A 16,916-nucleotide genomic window follows, 5' to 3' on the forward strand; every position below is an offset into this window, starting at 1 on the left:
TACATGAGGCCGTGTCCCGCTCCCAGGATCTGCACCTTTGTGTGTCTCTAGGTGCCCCAATCTGATTTTGTGTCCACCTCTGACAGTGTGTTGTCTGTGTGTGTCTGGGAGCTGAGTGCCTCCGGACACCTGCTTATTTCTGTGTGGTTCTCAGTGGGTACCTGTCCAAGTGTGTCCGGCTGTGTCTACGTACAGGCATGTCACTGATTTTACGTCCATGTCACCAGCTGTGTGTGTCCAGGTTCATCTGCTGTATCTGTCTGTCTGTCTGTGTGTCCACATCCTTAGGTCTCCATGAGTCTGTATCTGAGGATGTGTGTGTCTTCTTCATCCCGGGTCTGATCTAACTGTGGGTCCATGTCTGTGTATCCAGGTATGCCTGTGTGTCTTGATGCAACAGTGTGTCTATATGTGTGTGTGTGTTTCTGTATCCAGGTGTCTCTGTCACCCAAGATCTGACTTTGTGTATCCAAGTCTGTCTGAGTGTCCTGGCTTGTGTTGCCTGTGGCTGTTGTCCCAGCCCTGCGCTCGTGTCTGCTTCCCCAGAGGGCGCCCTTGCCCAGCCCTCTCCCTTCCTCCCTGGGCTCCTGCCTCCCAAGGCGCCCCTGCCGGCTGGTGGAAAGCACGTGGGCCCAGACCGGGCAAAGCCGGCCTCGCCGGGCCCCGCCTTCCCGCGCGGCCCCGCCCCCAGCCCGCCCCTAAGCGGGCTATAAGTTCACTTCGCGCTCAGCCCCTGCATTGCCCGCCGCCAGTGGTCTGCACTTGCAGTGTCCTGCCACCAGTCCGAGGAGCACAGCCACCACCTGACCATGGCCGAGGGTGAGTATCAGAGTCAGGGGTGCCGCCACCGCGCAGGGTCCCCGGGGTCCAGGGGCCAGCCATCTCTCCCTAGTCTCGGTGGTCCCACCGGTGCAGTGGGGGTCAGGACCCGGCTGGACTCAATCCCTAAGCCCCCGATTTGGAGCACAAACAGGAGGGCTGGGCTGGATGAGAGGTGCCCGGCCCCCAGTTCTGGCTCTGCTTGGGACCTCAGTTTCCCCATCCCCAGGGCATATCCATTAACCCCTGCCTCCCTGGATCAGATGAGGCAGTGGACCACGAAGGCGTGTTCTAAACCGTAAGGTACCTTGTTCACCGACCTCTGTCACTTGTCCTCAGTCAGTCAGTGGGGCCTGGCTCCCTGCTTCGTGCTGGGCACGAAGCTGTGCAGAGAATGCGGTCCCTGGCCTCAGGGACTGAGTTTTGGTTAGTCCCTCATGGTGTGTAGGCCAATCCTGGCTGTCTCCTTGGTCTCAGCGGATGGAGGGGAGCTCCTAGCATCCAGTGGAGGAGAGGCCTGAGAACAGGCTTGCTCTCGCAGGCTGCCTCAAAGTGCTGCATCCCCTGTCCTTGGCCACTGGTTGAGTCTCGGTTTCCCATCCTGTAAAACATGGACAGTAACTCCAGCCACTGGTACATCTGTGAGGAGAGGAGTGGAGAAGGGGCTCAATTCACTTCCTACCTGTCCCCCTCCACACACACACACACACTTGGGCAGGGCTACCATTTCAGAGGCAAGATTTCTATGATGGGGGGTGAGCCTGCACTAATGCAGCTGTGCTCAGCACCCTGGCTGACTCTTGGGTCAAGTCCATTTGGAGGTGGCCTTGGCACCACCGCAGCCCCCAGAAAGGAGGGGGGCAGAGGGGACATTGGAGGGGCACATGGGGCAGATGGAGCGGGAATGAGTGGGAGGAACCATGGACGTGCCCTACCGGCTGTGCGTTCTCCGGCCACCTTTGTCCCTCTCTGGGACCCAGCTCCCCAACACATGTGACCGAAAGCCAGCTAGGTGGCCGCTTGTGTCCAATGCAGTTTCTCATCCCTGTTCCCAAGAGTGGGGCTCAGTAGGGCCGGGGGACCTGGAGTGGCCAGTTATGATGAGCCCCCTGCCCCATTGCCAGAGTGGCCACTTCCTACAGGGGTCCCAGTGGCCTGGAAGACCTCAGGTCCTTTTTTGGTACAGAAATCCTAGACCCTGGTGTTTCTGCACCTCTAGAGCTGGGCATAATTTCTGGGAATCCTTCACACAGCATGAGACAGCAGCCCATTTGCCCCACACCAGGGTCTGACCATCTCTCTAAGGTCTCCCATGGGGACAACAAATTTCAGAGGCGAGATGCCTACGATGGGGGATGTGCGTGGACTAATGCTGCTGGACGCAACACCCGAAGCCTCTTTGCCGCGTCAGCTGTCTGGAATTGCAGTTTTCCTTCTTCACCCCAGGAAGCCAGCAGGAAGTTCTTCCTTGTGGCTAGTGGAGGTCTCTCCTGCTGTGATCCCAGGGGCCTCACCTTCCTCCCAGGTCTCCTCCCAGGTGTGAAACAACACAGGATGTGGGTGGGGGATGGACAGCAGATCCTGAGCTGTGAGTGAGGTGGTTACCAGGCTGGGCTCCAGACTCTACAGCCTTGGATTCTGGATTCAAATCCCCAGGCTTGGTCTTGCGCTTGCCATGAGACCTGGGGCCGCATAATGTCCCTACAAAGTGAAGATAGTGATAGTAGCTGTGTCTGATGCAAAGAACCCACTCATTGGAAAAGACCCTGATGCTGGGAAAGATTGAAGGCGGGAGGAGAAGGGGACGACAGAGGATGAGATGGTTGGATGGCATCACTGATGCGATGGACATGAGTTTGAGTAAACTCTGGGAGTTGGTGATGGACAGGGAAGCCTAGCATGCTGCAGTCCATGGAGTCGCAAAGAGTGGGACACGACTGAGCAACTGAACTGAACTGGGCAGTTGTGGTTTAAGTGAAGATAACCCACGTCAAAGTCCTTGGCAGTCACTGGGCAATTTGCGCATCGTTCAGAGGATGTTCAGTGGCGGGAGGAAGGAGAACTGCATGGATGACCCTATGGGAGGACCCACTTGCTAGGTGACTTTGCCAGTCCCTGCCTCGGGGCCTCCTTGGGAGAACTTACTCTCAAGGGCCCCATAGCTCTGGGAGTCCTGCCTTGCCCATTCTTCCGACCCTACTGTCCCCCCTAATCTTGACCTTGATTATGTCAGATTGAGCTTGCCAAGGTTATGAGACTTCTGCTTTCCTTAGCCCCTCACTGTCCCTACTTTGGCCTTCAGCTCCTTCAGAAATTATAAAAAGAACTTTCACATATCAAACTTTTGCTCTGGGCTAAGCCCTTGAATCTTCAGAAAAGGAGGCACAGAGAGGGAGAGACACCTGCTAAGGATCACACAGCAGTACATCCAAACTGAAACCTAGGTCCTGAAGACTCTCAAACTCCTGTCATTAAAAAAGAAATTTTATTGTAGAGAATATTGTGCACATATAAAAGTAGAGAGAATAGTGTAATAAATGCCTGTGTTCTCATCACCCAGTCTCAGCCACCACCAACTTATAGCTACTGCTGCTTCCTGCCCCTTCATCACTGCCTTCTCCATTATTTGAAAGCAAATCCCATACATCGGGCTTCCCTTGTAACTCAGCTGATAAAGAATCCACCTGCACTGTGGGAGACCTGGGTTCGATCCCTGGGTTGGGAAGATCCCCTGCAGAAGGGAGAGGCTATGCACTCCAGTATTCTGTCCTGGAGAATTCCATGGACTACAGTCCATGGGGTCGCAAAGAGTCGGACATGACTGAGCGACTTTCACTTTCACTTCACTTCCCATACATCACATCTGTAAATATTTCAATATTTCTCTCCAATGAATAAGGACTCCTTGTTAGACATGAATAAAAAATTCCTTAATATCACCATTTTCTATCAGTGTTCAAATTGCCAATTGTATGTGATAAATAGTTTTTAAAATCAAAATCCAAGTAAGGCTCATACAGCACAGTGGGTTATAATGTGCCTTAGGTTTCTTTTAGTCTACCCCCTTCAACTTTTTTTTCTTGTCTTTTTTCTTGATTTCTTTCTGTTTTGCAATTTATTGGTTAAAGGAACCAAATACTTTGCTTGTAGTTTCCCAGAGTATGAATTTTGTTGATTGAGTGCAGGTCCTGGGACTTCCCAGGTGGTTCAGTGGATAAACAATCCACCTGCAGTGTAGGAGATGTAGGTTCGATCCCTGGGGCAGTAAGATCCCCTGGAGGAGGGCATGGCAACCCACTCTAGTATTCTTACCTGGCAAGTTGCATGGACGGAGGAGCCTGGCAGGCTGTAGTCCATAAGATTGCAAAGAGTTGGACATGACTGAAGCAACTGAGCACCCATGCGTGTCCTGGTCCTAAATTTAATGACTTCCTCAGTCCTCTGTATTTCCTGGAAATTGAAAATTAAACCTAAAAGGCAAAGCCCGTGTAACTAACCAATACCAAATATCACCCCACTTTTTACCAAAAGAACCCTCCAGTCACAATAGACTAGCCCATGTCTAGAAGGTGCTTTATTATGTGCAAGGCACTGGGCTTAATGGCTCACAGCCAACCTGGATCCTACTGTCTCTCACTGTGGACTCAGGTGGGGAAAGTGAGGCCCAGAAGAGCTGAGTCGCCGGAGGGCCACCGCTAGGAGGTGGCAGAGCCTTCCCCACCTGCCCCAGTGTCCACAACCTGTGATTAAGGGTTGGGGAGGATTTCCCTGGTGGTTCAGTTAGAACACTGAGCTTCCACTGCAGCAGGCCCGGGTTCGATCCCAGGTCAGGGAACTAAGATCCCGCAAGCAGTGTGGCATGGCCAAAAAAAAAAAAAAAAGAACTGGGGACATTTAGACCTGGTTAACTTCTGCACAACAGGGCAGTTGAGGGTTGGGAGGGCCCTGAACACCACATGTCCAGGGAGCCTGGGGCACACAGCTGGCTGTGAGATGGAACCTTGGCTCAAGCCCCTCACTGTCTTCACAGAGCTGGTCCTGGAGAGATGTGACCTGGAGCTGGAGGCCAATGGCCGTGACCACCACACAGCTGACCTGTGCAGGGAAAGGCTGGTAGTGCGGCGGGGCCAGCCCTTCTGGCTGACTCTGCACTTTGAGGGCCGGAACTATGAGGCCAGCGTGGACAGCCTCACCTTCTGTGCTGTGACTGGTGAGTACTACCCTCCACCCCTTCCCGTTCTGATTTCATTGTCCCCTGCAGACCATGGGAAAGGTGACGCCATTCCTCCTCCTGGGAAGAAATTCCTGAGAAATTCTCAGGAATTCCCCTGAGAAATTCCCAGCAGTCACTGCCCCGTTTTACAGATGAGAGAACTGAGGTCCAGAGAGTGGAGAGATGTCATCCCACACCACTCAGCTTTATAGAGAAGTCTGTGATTCTGGGTGCCTGGCTTCCTGACGACCTGTTATCACCAGGGTTGGGTATGCGGGGGTCGGGGGCGGCGTTTGCTAGCACACAGGTCCATCGAGATCCTGCCTGCCTTTTCCCACATCCAGACAATTTTCTAATTATCAACAGCTTCTTCTCCAAACCCACGCAACCTAACCAGGCCTCTGGGATCAGACCCAAAGGGAGTCTGGGTGGTGGAGAGAACCCAGCTTTCTCTAGCTTTCTGAGTGGGCAGTTTTGTGTTTCCGTAGTTCTTTCTCTAAGCATCAGGAGGCTGCCTCAGACTCACAAACTTGGATTCTGGTGTGGACCAGACTGCCTGCCCACTGTGTGACTTGGGCAAATTACTTAGCCTCTCTGAGCTAAAGCACTCCTAAGGTAAAAAGCCTGACATGAGGGAGTGCCCTGCAGATGTTCACAGCAGTTGCTGATCTTGCTCCAGGGACTCTAGTGATGGGTGAAGGGACATTGAGGCCCCAGCAGCCCATCCCCAGATACCCAATGCCCAGTCATCTTTGTTTGCCATACCCAGAAAGTGACCTTAAACGCCACTGGGTTTGGCTTCTGGTGGGAACCACTCCCTTGAGGTCAGCGAGGGGCCACCTGGCTGGGACTCTGGCCCAGGGGTGGGAAAGGCCAGCTCTAGCTCTTTCTGAGGTCTCTGAGGCCAGAGAGCAAGCAGGCTGAGGCTTGTATTACCTGGGCGGCCGTTTGATAAAGCTTATCACAGTGCCTGCAGACCCACTACGGATATCCCCTCCATCCCTTTCCTCCCTCCCCTTTCCCTTCTGGCAGGGACACACCTACTAACCAGGGCATCCCCCCCGCACACACCCACACCCAGCAGCCTTGGGGTTCATGCTATAGACCTGAGGGCCCTCTGGCAAGTTTTCGATTTTTCCAGTCTCAGTTTCCCCTTCTGTAAAGTGGAAGCCTGAATCTATGGAACTTAAGGGCTGGGGGTGGTGCCCTGAGAAGAGTCAGGCTTGGGCTGGAGAGAATCACATCTGTGGTGTAAGTATACTTATCCAGAATCCTTCTGTTCTGAATGCATAACTAGCCCCCATTTTACAGATGGGAACACTGAGGCTCAGAAAGGTCCATTTACTTGCCCAGATCACACAGCAGGATTCAAACCCTGACCGCAGAGTTGAGGCTTTTTGTTGCTGTGATCTGAGAGCAGAGACATCTACTTGCTCACCACAAGGGCCTGCTGGCCTTGGTTTTATTCTTCTGTGAAATAGATGGTTGTTGAATTGCTGGTATGGGAATTTCCCACCTTTTTTCCCCTTCTTTCACTCTCAAGGTGTCTTATTTCTTCTTCCTTCTTTTCCATTTGTCTAGGCAGCCTGGTGCTAGATAATGAGGCCCCTAGTTCAGGGTTGGGACCTCAACGGGAGGCAGGCAGGCAGCCTTCTTACCCCAGCAACTAATCTCTGTTCTCTGGTCTCTGCCAACCTATCTCAAGCCATCACCAACCTGCCCTGCTAACTTCCGCAGCCCCCAGGGCAGCCATAGAAGGCAATGTATTTCTGGGTGCTCTTGACTTCCCTGTCTGAGCTACCAGGACCCTCCCGTGGGCTGAAGAAGCTGAGGGACAATGCCAGGAAGCCAGGCTTCCCACCTCAAGGCCTAGCTTGAGTCAGCCTCTGGCCAAGCCTGGCCCAGGCACCCTGCTTTGGTGTTAGAACATTCTAGCCTGTGATCCGCTTCTCCTACCTCTTCAGGGAAACTGAGGCCCAGAGAGGGGAGAGAGCTGGTGAAGGTCACCCAGTGAATGGAGTGTGTGGCCTGATGCCACCCATGCCCAGATGCTGAGCGTCTCACCCTGACACTTCAAGGCCGGACAGGCCTGTTGTGGGGTACAGACCACAGCAGACAAGCACCATCCTTGTTATGGACTAAAGCTCTACTTCCCCCACAAGGGAGGCCAGGGTTTGAGGGTGGAGGGGTAACAGTGAGGTCAGCCTGGAACAGTGAAAAGAACCCTTATGAGGCTAATAGCAGGCTTGACTCTGGAAGCCTCCCCTCATCCACCCCACCCAGCCCCTCACTGCTGTGGTTAGGATAGAGGCCAGGACCCCTCAGGTCTCCAGGGTCATTTATGCCCAGTGTGATCTCTGTGGAGCCTCTTGCTCCACAGAGAGTACCACATGGAACCGCAGCCAAGGAATTTTCTAAGCCAGTTTACGTGAACAGTGGTGGGGTTGGGGGACAGCCCATCCTCATCCCATCCCCCAAGACCCCTCAGAAGAAAGGGGTGTGTGTGTGTGTGTGTGTGTGTGTGTGTGTGTACAAGGCTGCCACAGGACAGAGAGCAAGTGTTTCTTGGCTGGTCCCCAAGGGCGGTGTGTCAGTGGTGACAGTGACTATGGGACCCAGCCCAGCCTGTTACTGTGGAAACCAGAACATTGATCATCCCAACAGAGTCTCTTCTGAGAATGAAAAGATTATGAATAAAAGAATTATGCTGGGACCACTGGCATGAAAGGGTTTCCCTGGTGACTCAGTGATAAAGAGTCTGCCTGCAATGCAGGAGATGTGGGTTCAATCCCTGGGTCAGGCAGATCCCCTGGAGAAGCAAATGGCACCCACTCCAGTATTCTTGCCTGGGAAAACCCATGGACAGAGGAGCCTGGCAGGCTATAGTCCATGGGGTTACAAAAGACTTACCACCTAAACAACAGGCATAAAATGGGACTATCCTGGGAAAACTAGAATGTATGGTCACCCAAACCTTATCACTCTCAGCCCTGGTTTCCATATCTGTGAAGTGATGCAATTGAGCTAGGCAATTACTACATTCCACTGCAGTCTCAAAATCTGTTATTTGGTATGAGAACTCTGATTTGTAATGGTCTTGTTGGATGACATTGAGGATAGCTCATGTTTACTGCAAAATTAGTATATGCTGGGCACCCCACTCCAGTACTCTTGCCTGGAAAATCCCATGGATGGAGGAGCCTGGTAGGCTGTAGTCCGTGGGGTCGCTAAGAGTCGGACACAACTGAGCGACTTCACTTTCACTTTTCACTTTCATGCATTGGAGAAGGAAATGGCAACCCACTCCAGTGTTCTTGCCTGGAGAATCCCAGGGACGGGGGAGCCTGGTGGGCTTCTGTCTATGGGGTTGCACAGAGTCGGACATGACTGAAGCGACTTAGCAGCAGCAGCAGCAGCAGTCACTGCTTTAAATGCTTTCTATGAACTCTCACCAATTCCTCTAAACGGCGTTTAGAAGGTGGTAGTGACAGTAGTAAATAATTAACTATTACTTATGAGTGCTTACTGCGTGCCAGGCACCTTGTAATGTGCTTTACAAGCCTCAGCTTCTTTAAGCCTCACGATGACCTTATGAGGAGGTGCTGCAATTGACCCCATTTTACAGATGAGGAAACTGGGGCACAAAGAAACGAAATAGCTTGTCCAAGGTCACAGAATCAGACCTGGAATCAAACCTTTCCGGGAATATAGTCTAAGCCTGTTTTTGTCTTTGATGAGAAAATTGCAGATCAGAGAGGTCTCATGACTTAGCCGAGGTCACACAGCACTCCAGGTCTCATTGGGGGAAACCAGACTCAGGCTGGCTCTTGGGCCCCAGTGCTGCCCAATTCCTCCCCTAAATGCTAACTCTGGAAGACAGGGAGTGTTTAAAGGACAGCTGGCTCCTGGCACTCAAGGCCCCAGAGGCCGACGTCATGCCTGTTAGTTCATAGTTATATTTGGGCCCGGGTGTGGGCGGGGCTGGCAGGTAGCCCCTTACTGGGCAGGCCCCGTACTGTCAGCGGTGGACGGCAGAGTGGCAGGGAGGGAGATGGAAGAGTAAACAGAAACCCTCCCGGGCAGCCGCCCAACCAGGCAGAGAAAGTTCTGTTTCTTCTCTCCACCACCCAAGTCCAGAAGGGGGGACCGGCCCCGCTCGCCCTCCCTATGACTCAGACCTCCCTGCAAAATCTGGGCCCTGCCCTCCCCCCGAAAAAGAGCCAGTTGGAGGCAGGCCCTCAGCACACTGAGACCTGAGACACTATCCTCCCAACTGGGGAAACCTCCCCTTTGGGAATGAGAGACAACGTGGAGACCTGGGCCCAAATGCTGACTTTGCCACAGACCCCTGGAACATTCTTGGAAGAGCCCTTCTCTCTGAGCCTCGGTTTTTCCACCTGTACAAGGGGTCTCGGGGGAAGCAGGAAGTGCCAAGGGCGCTTGGTAAAGTGTCAGAGGCTGTAGGGAGGTGAGGGATGGTTCTGGCTCTTCAGAGTTGCCTGTGGAGATACAGAGGCCAAGAGGTGGAGGGGGCTTTGGGGAGACAGACACCTGGATCTACAATGGCCAGCACCCTCTGCTAGCCAGGAGCAAGCAGGCTCTCAGACAGGCCCCACTGGCCACTTCAGAGGACTGAGGTCCCATTTTACTCAGAGTCTGGCCTTCTTTTTCTGAAAGAGAAAGCAGGATGCCAGCAGGTAAAGGATTTAAGTGGGAATGGAGGACCGTTGGGGAGTACCTTGCCTCATTCCTGGCCATTTTACAGATGGGCAAACTGAGCCCAGAGAGGAGGATATTCTTGCTCAAAGTCACACCAGTCCAGAACAGTGTCACTGTGACCCTGTCCCAGGCCACGCCGTCCCCTCTCCCAGGAGACTGAGGACGTGCTGTGTGCCTGCCACTTTTCGTGCATTCCCACAAAACCAGCCTGTGCATTTTGGAGCCCAGTCCCCAGATGAAGAAGCCAAGGCTCAGAGAGATGAAAGCACTCCTCCAAGTTCCTTCTGGGAACTTGGGAACTTCTCACACCCAGGCCCAGGACACCCCCCAGGCGTGCACTCTGCCCCTGCCAGGCTTGGTGCTCACCTTCCCTCACCACCCCCAGCTCATGGCCCACTGCTTTCTTCCTCTGCAGGCCCAGACCCCAGTGAGGAGGCCGGGACCAAGGCCCTCTTCAGGCTGTCTGATGCTACGGAGGAGGGGGCCTGGGCGGCGGTGGCAGCGGACCAGCGAGACAGCACCCTCTCGCTGCACCTCAGCACCCCGGCCAATGCCCCCGTTGGCCATTACCGCCTCAGCTTGGAGGCCTCCACTGGCTACCAGGGCTCCAGTTTCATGCTGGGTCAGTTCACCCTGCTCTTCAACAGCTGGTGTCCAGGTGAGCTGCACTCTATCCACGGGCAGGATGGGGAGATGGGCAGGGCTGGACCCACCCATGGGAACCACGTGGTGGCAGGGGGGTGGTGGGCGGAAGATGGGGCAGCAGAGACATCCAGGTGGACTGAGTGAGGCTCTAGCCTCCCAAGATTTCGTGATGTCAGAACTCTCATTATTCCCATTTATAGAGGTGGGGACAGGCTCACAGAAGCAAAATGACTTGCCTCAGTCTACACAGCTACCAGGGCTTCCCTGGTAGCTCAGAGGGTAAAGAATCCACCTGCAATGTGGGAGACTCTGGTTTGATTCCTGGGTTGAGGCTACCCACTCCAGTATTCTTGGGCTTCTCTGGTGGCTCAGATAGTAAAGAATCCACCTGCAATGCAGGAGACCTGGGTTCGACCCATAGGTTGGGAAGATCCCCTGGAGGAGGACATGGCAACCCACTCCAGTATTCTTGCCTGGAAAATTCCATGGACAGAGGAGGGTGATGGGCTAAGAGTCATGGTGTTGCAAAGAGTCAGACACAACTGAGCGACTGAACACAGCTACAAAGGGATCCCACCTTGCCTGGAGGTGGCCTGGGTTCAGAGCCCCATTCAGGAAAGGACTGTCCAGTGGAGGCCCAGGGCCATGGCCTCATACCTGGTTCTATTTTGTGAGGCTCTGTTTTAAATCTCACCAGATTGGCTTGGGGAAGGGAAGCAGGGAGATGGAGGGATGGGGTACCCAGAAGAGGTGGGCAGGAGCAGTTTGGCCACCTAAGTGCTCCTTATACACTCTTTAATTTTTTTTAATAAATTATCACTATCACCATTTTTTTTAAACTTCTCTTTTGATTTCTATTTTTAAAATATATCTTTATTTATTTATTTTTGGCTGTGCTGGGTCCTTGTTGCTGTGAGGCTAGTTTCTCTAGTTGCAGTGAGCAGGGGCCACCCTTTGTTGGGGTGCCTTCTCATTGCAGTGGCTTGAAGCACAGGTTCTAGGCGTGTGGGCTTCAGTAGTTGCTTCACTGCAGCACGGGGGCCCCATAGTCGCAGCCCTCAGAGTCTGTAGAGTGCAGGCTCGGGAGTTGCGGTGCACAGGCTTAGTCGTCTCATGGCAGGTGGGATTTTCCCGGACCTTTACCACGGAGCCGCCAGGGAGGCCCCTTTATACACTTTTTTAATGGTTGCTCTCAACAACCCCCAGGGGCAGAGATTAGCATCCTTGTTTTACAGACAGGAAACTGAGGCTTAGAGATAAGTGGCTTTTGGCAGCTCCTTCAAGAAGTAAGTTGGCGGATGCCGGACAAAACCAGAGAATCAGAGAAAGGGCTGAGTCTGTCTTGAGCAGGAAAGAGGAGGGGATCACAAAGAGTCCATGGGGTCACAAAGAGTCAGACACGACTGAGCAACTAACCCTACTACTGCTGCTTATACCTAGCCAGGCAGAGAGAGGGGCCATGTGGGCAGGCCCAGCTTGGTGATGGACTTGCCTCCTCGAAGCCCGGCCCCAGAACAGAAATTCTGGCCTCCTACTGGGCCAGACCGGACCTCCAGACCACCAGCCTCCTACTGAGCCACTGCTTTATTTATTTATTTTTCTTCTCCATTTGGGGGCATTTTCTTTGAACAGAAAGATTTTTTATTTTCTCTTTTATATACTTTGGCTGTTCTTTCTTTTTTTCATTTCATTTTGGCTGTGCTGGGTCTTCCTCGTTGCACGGGTCTTCTCTAGTTGCGGAGAGTGGGGGCTACTTTCTATTCATAGTTTGCAGTGCGTGGGCTTTTCACTGAGATGGCTTCTCTTATTGTGGAGCACGGGCTCTAGGCTCACTGGCTTCAATAGTTGTGGCTCCTGGGCTCTAGAGCACCGGCTCAGTAGTTGTGGCACACGGGCTCAGTTGCTCCCCGGCATGTGGAATTGTCCCGGATCAGGGAGCAAACCCCTGTCTCCTGCATTGGCAGGTTGATTCTTTACCACTGAGCCACCAGGGAAGCCCTGGCTTTTATTTTTAATTATAACAGTAAGATATGAGAACTCCCTCTTTATAAAAGCTTCAAGCACTACAGAGAGATAGCCTCCCATCCTTCACTCCCCTCCTTAGGAAACACCATTATTAGCTGTCTCGGGAGGGGTTATCTCCTTAGATTCAGTGTTTGTGTCTGGAGACATCGCTGTATTTTTTTTTCTTCCAGTTTTATTGAGATATAATTGACCTACACCACTGTATAAGCTTCAGGTGTACAGCATAATGATTTGACTTACATGCATCATGAAATGATTATCACAATAAGTTTAGTGAACATCCATCATCTCATATACATACAAAATTAAAGCAAAAAATATTTTCCTTGTGGTAAGAACTCAGGATTTATTCTCTTAAGAATGTTCATATGTAACATACAGCAGTGTTAATTATATTGATCATGTTGTAGAAGACATCATTGCATTATGGATTTCCCTGTCTTAAACATTAAAGAATCCCCATTGTATACATCAGCCTGCAATTTGGGATTTTTTTTTTCTCCCTCTACCGTCTTGAGGCTCTTTCTGCATCAGTTTGCACACGTCTGCTCATCGCTTGTTGTTGTTTTGTGTTTGTTTTGTTTATTTATGTGGCTGCACCGGTCTTAGTGGTGGCCTGCAGGATCTTCAGTCTTTGTCGTGGCGTGCAGAATCTTAAGTTGTGGCACGCAAACTCTTAGTTGCAGCATGTAGGATCTTATTCCCCGAACAGGGATCGAACCTGGGTCCCTTGCATTGGAAGTGCAGAGTCTTAGCCACTGCACCCCCAGGAAAGTCACTGTTCATCCTTTTTAAGAGCTGCAAGTGCCCCGGGCCTTGCCATCTGGCTCCCATCCACAGACATGAGTTGGTTTCCTATGGCTTATCACAGGGAGGAGTTTCCTTGCTCACATGCCCTGTGGCCACACAGAATGGTTTCTCAGGACAGAAGTGGCCTTGCTGGTCACAGTGTCTGCTCATTTTGATTTTAATCAGTGTGAACTTACAGGTAGTTGGCGACCCTGCCCCTGGGGCAGACACTTGGCAGTGCCCCTCCCCAACCCCATCACCGTGGGGTTTCAGAGTTCAAGGAACGGGCAGTGAGGTTCTAGGGGATGACCCCTCCCTGTGGCCTTGCCTCTTCCCTGCCCAGAGGGATGGGGTGGCAGCCAGCCAAGCACCACAATGACTAAAGGGACCAACATCCCAGAGAGGGGGTGGGCTGGAAATGTGGAGATAGGAAGTGGGGCTGAGTTGGGGTGTGGGGCGCTAAGGGAGGAAACTGCTCTCCCTCTTGGGGGAGAGGGCAACATCTGCCCATGACCTGGGGGCCTCTGGTCCCTGAGTTCCAGCATAGTCAGGATCCCAAGTGAGCATCCCCAAGACCTCCATCTTTACCAGCCAGAGACCTGAGTGGGGACATCGTAGTCCCAGCCTCCTGGGCTGAGGTGGGGACAGTTCAACATGTGCTGACCCTCCCACTGGATGGGGAAATAGCACGCCCTTTTCGTTCTCTCAGATTCTTTCTCCCACGCCACCAGCTGATTTGCAGCCACATAGCTCGTTTATCTGAAGACCGGTGTTCATTGCGCAATCGCCCAAGCCTCCTGGCAGGATGCATAAGGTGCTCAGCCACTTTCACATTTGTTTTCCTCCAGGCGGTGCAGGCGGGGGCTGCCTGCCTGTTGCTGTAGAGGGGCCCAGGGGTCTGAGGGGCCAGGCAGCCGCTTCCCCAGGCACTGGACACGTTTCCCCAGGCTGATTTCACTAGGCACGCTGCCTGGGTCCACCATATTCTTAGGGACCCGCGAAAATGTGTTCATTTCTTTTAAAATCAGAAGACCAAGAAAAAAAAGAGGTTCAGGCCAGAGAATATGTTTTAACATATAATATTAATTTATTTGGGCTTCCCTGCTGGCTCAGAAGACAAAGAATCCTCCTGCCAATGCAGGAGACCTGGGTTCAATCCCTGGGTTGGGAAGATCCAACGTTATACAAATGCAGTCAAAAAATATATTACAAAAAGATTTTCTTTAATGGAGGAAGGAGCCCATAAAGGCAAAAATGCCTAGGACTGATCAAAGCCATATGATGGCTCTGGATTTCCCCTTCCCAGCCTTAATTTCTTCACTTTTGTGAGTGGGAATTGGAAAAGTTGGACTAACCTTTGCCCTCCAGCTGGTCCCACCGCCTCAGGCCCTCTGCTGTCGTCACAAGCCACAGGGAACTAAGTATCGTCCATTTTCCAGCAGCTGCACTGCTCATCTCTCTAGTCCTCTGCTTAGAATGTCATCAAGGCAACCTTCAGACGCCACCTGACCCCCAAGCTGGACAGATCTTCTCCCTCTGAGTTGCAGCAACCTTGCGTTGACTTTCTCGGAATCATGCTCCTTCCTCACACCGCCTGGGGGCTTCAGCTTGCAAAGCACCTTCCTGTTCTGAGATCACATTTGACCCTCAGGAAACACAGTCAGGTGGCAGGAGAAGTGACCTGCCCAGAGTCATACAGCAAAAATCCCCTACTCAGAGCTAGGGGATTCCTGACTCCTGGCCCCTGTCAGTGCTCCTCTGTCTCTTGTGCTGGTGTGATTTTCCCATCCGTAAAATGTTCTTGAGCCTCAGTTTTGCCATCTGTAAAATGGGGCTTCCAAGGATATCTTCCACGTGAAGTTTTGGTGGAGGTTAAACAAGTTAACTTATGTCATTACATTTATCACAGGTCCTGTCAGGTGGCAAGTGTTGGATAAAAGACAGCCATTGTTATCACCAACTGATAGTACTTTATCTTACTGGTGTGAGATTATTACTTAATGATTAGTTTTTCTGACTAAAAGAGAGAATGGCCTCAGGGAAGCTGCCCTGGCCCTGAAGGGTTGGCACCCCAGCTGCCATGTCTGTGGGGAACCTGGGCCTTGCCAGATGCCAAGTTGAGGCCTTTTCCTTTTTACCCACAGCGGATGCTGTGTACCTGGACTCAGATGAGGAGCGGCAAGAATACGTCCTTACCCAGCAAGGCTTCATCTACCAGGGCTCAGCCAAGTTCATCAAGAACATACCTTGGAATTTTGGGCAGGTAGGGCCACACTCTGCCCCTCCTAACCATCTCTGGCTTGCTGTGAGCTGGGCCCTGGGTCTGAGACAAAATCAGAAAGTGTAAGCAAGGTCTCAGAGTCACCCACCCCATGCTGTCAAGGATTCAAGGGCTCTGAAATGGCTGGAGGCTCAGAGAGGGCCCAGGCCAGGCCTGAGGTCACACAGCAAAGGACGGCCCTGTGCACTGTGGGAGCGGCAGCTCTGGATTCAAGGTGGGAGAAAGTCAGAGAGCCTGTAGGAGCCGTGGGGCTGGCGAGCACTCCAGGAGGGAGGGAGCCATTCACAGCCATAGCAAAATAGTGGGCAGCCCTTGGAGAACACTGACTGTGCTAGGCATGTACTGAGAGGGGCTTTAAACCATTGTCTAAATTAGTGGTCCTCAAACTTGAATTATATGTCTAAATTGCCAGAAAATTTTGCGTTAAAATACACTTTTAACATATTGGTGTCCTCGGGAATAGCATGAGCAGAAAGCACAGAGGTGAGAAACTTTACGTTGTGCCTAAGAAGTGTCTTGCAGCCTGGTGAGCGCTTGCATGAGACGGGGCCCCAGGAGATGACCTGGGAGAAGCCCACAGTATCCAAGCTGTGAACAGCCCTGAATGTCAGGACAATGGCAATAGGGAGTCAAAGAATGAATGGGTCAAGCCAGGGGAGCTGCTCTAAGTCATGGAGGGAGGCCTGTGATGAGGCCTGATTTGGGACAAGGCCACAGACACAGAGAACGGGGAACAGACGGGCGAGCCTTTGAATGTGACCGAAGTGGTCTGAGGGGTGGTGACAGGGAGAGATTTTGATAAAGACAGCACCTAAGCTGCAAGGATGAGAAGGTGTGAGTCATAGAGAGAGGGGCAGAGAGAACATTCCAAGCAAAGGAAACAGCATGTACAAAAGCCCTGGGGCAGAGTGAGTGTGGTTGAGAGGTGAGGTTAAGATGGGGTGGGACACCGATCATGAAGGGCCTTGCAGGCCACAGGGAGAAGTCTCCATCTTACTCTGGGTGCAGTGGAGATAAGAGCGATGAGATTAGATTTACATCTTTACAATTTATACTTTGGTTCCAATCAGCGCAGTGTGTAGGGGTGGGGGAGGAGGGACACTTATCAGCTCTGCGGGGTGAGTCAGGCTTTAGGGAAGTGAAGGTTTGGCTGTCGGGTAAGGGAGGGCAGCGGCTGGGCCTGAGGTGACTGAGGGCAGTCAAGCTCCAGGGACTCTGGGCTTACCTTCCACTCCAAGTTCCCAGGACCCCTGCCCGACCCCCGCCCCCCCCCGCCAAGTCTGGATGCAGGCACACCCCATCCCCTTTCTCATACACTCAGTCATCGTCCCATCGCACCCCGCCCCCCTTTCCTGGGCCAGGAAAGCTGGTACCACAGCAATGTGACTGACCCAACCCGAGCCTCCAGGTGTGATGTGTGAGACA

At 52.5% G+C, this 16,916-nt stretch overlaps 1 protein-coding gene across 1 annotated transcript in view; it reads left to right on the forward strand.

Moving 5' to 3' along the window:
• Window positions 1-737: 737 nt before the first annotated feature.
• Window positions 738-16,916, forward strand: part of TGM2 (transglutaminase 2) — a 34,257-nt gene continuing 18,078 nt past the window's right edge. The window contains exons 1-4 of the mRNA XM_086330871.1: window positions 738-819; window positions 4,850-5,029; window positions 10,167-10,409; window positions 15,355-15,473. Of these exons, the coding sequence (XP_086186997.1) occupies window positions 810-819; window positions 4,850-5,029; window positions 10,167-10,409; window positions 15,355-15,473 (552 nt within the window). The 5' untranslated portion in view covers window positions 738-809. The remainder of the gene's footprint in view (window positions 820-4,849; window positions 5,030-10,166; window positions 10,410-15,354; window positions 15,474-16,916) is intronic.

This window comes from Bos grunniens, chromosome 13, assembly GCF_055505025.1.
Source record: "Bos grunniens cultivar Pamir isolate PY7600 chromosome 13, Bosgru_T2T1.0, whole genome shotgun sequence".
Classification (NCBI taxonomy): domain Eukaryota; kingdom Metazoa; phylum Chordata; class Mammalia; order Artiodactyla; family Bovidae; genus Bos; species Bos grunniens.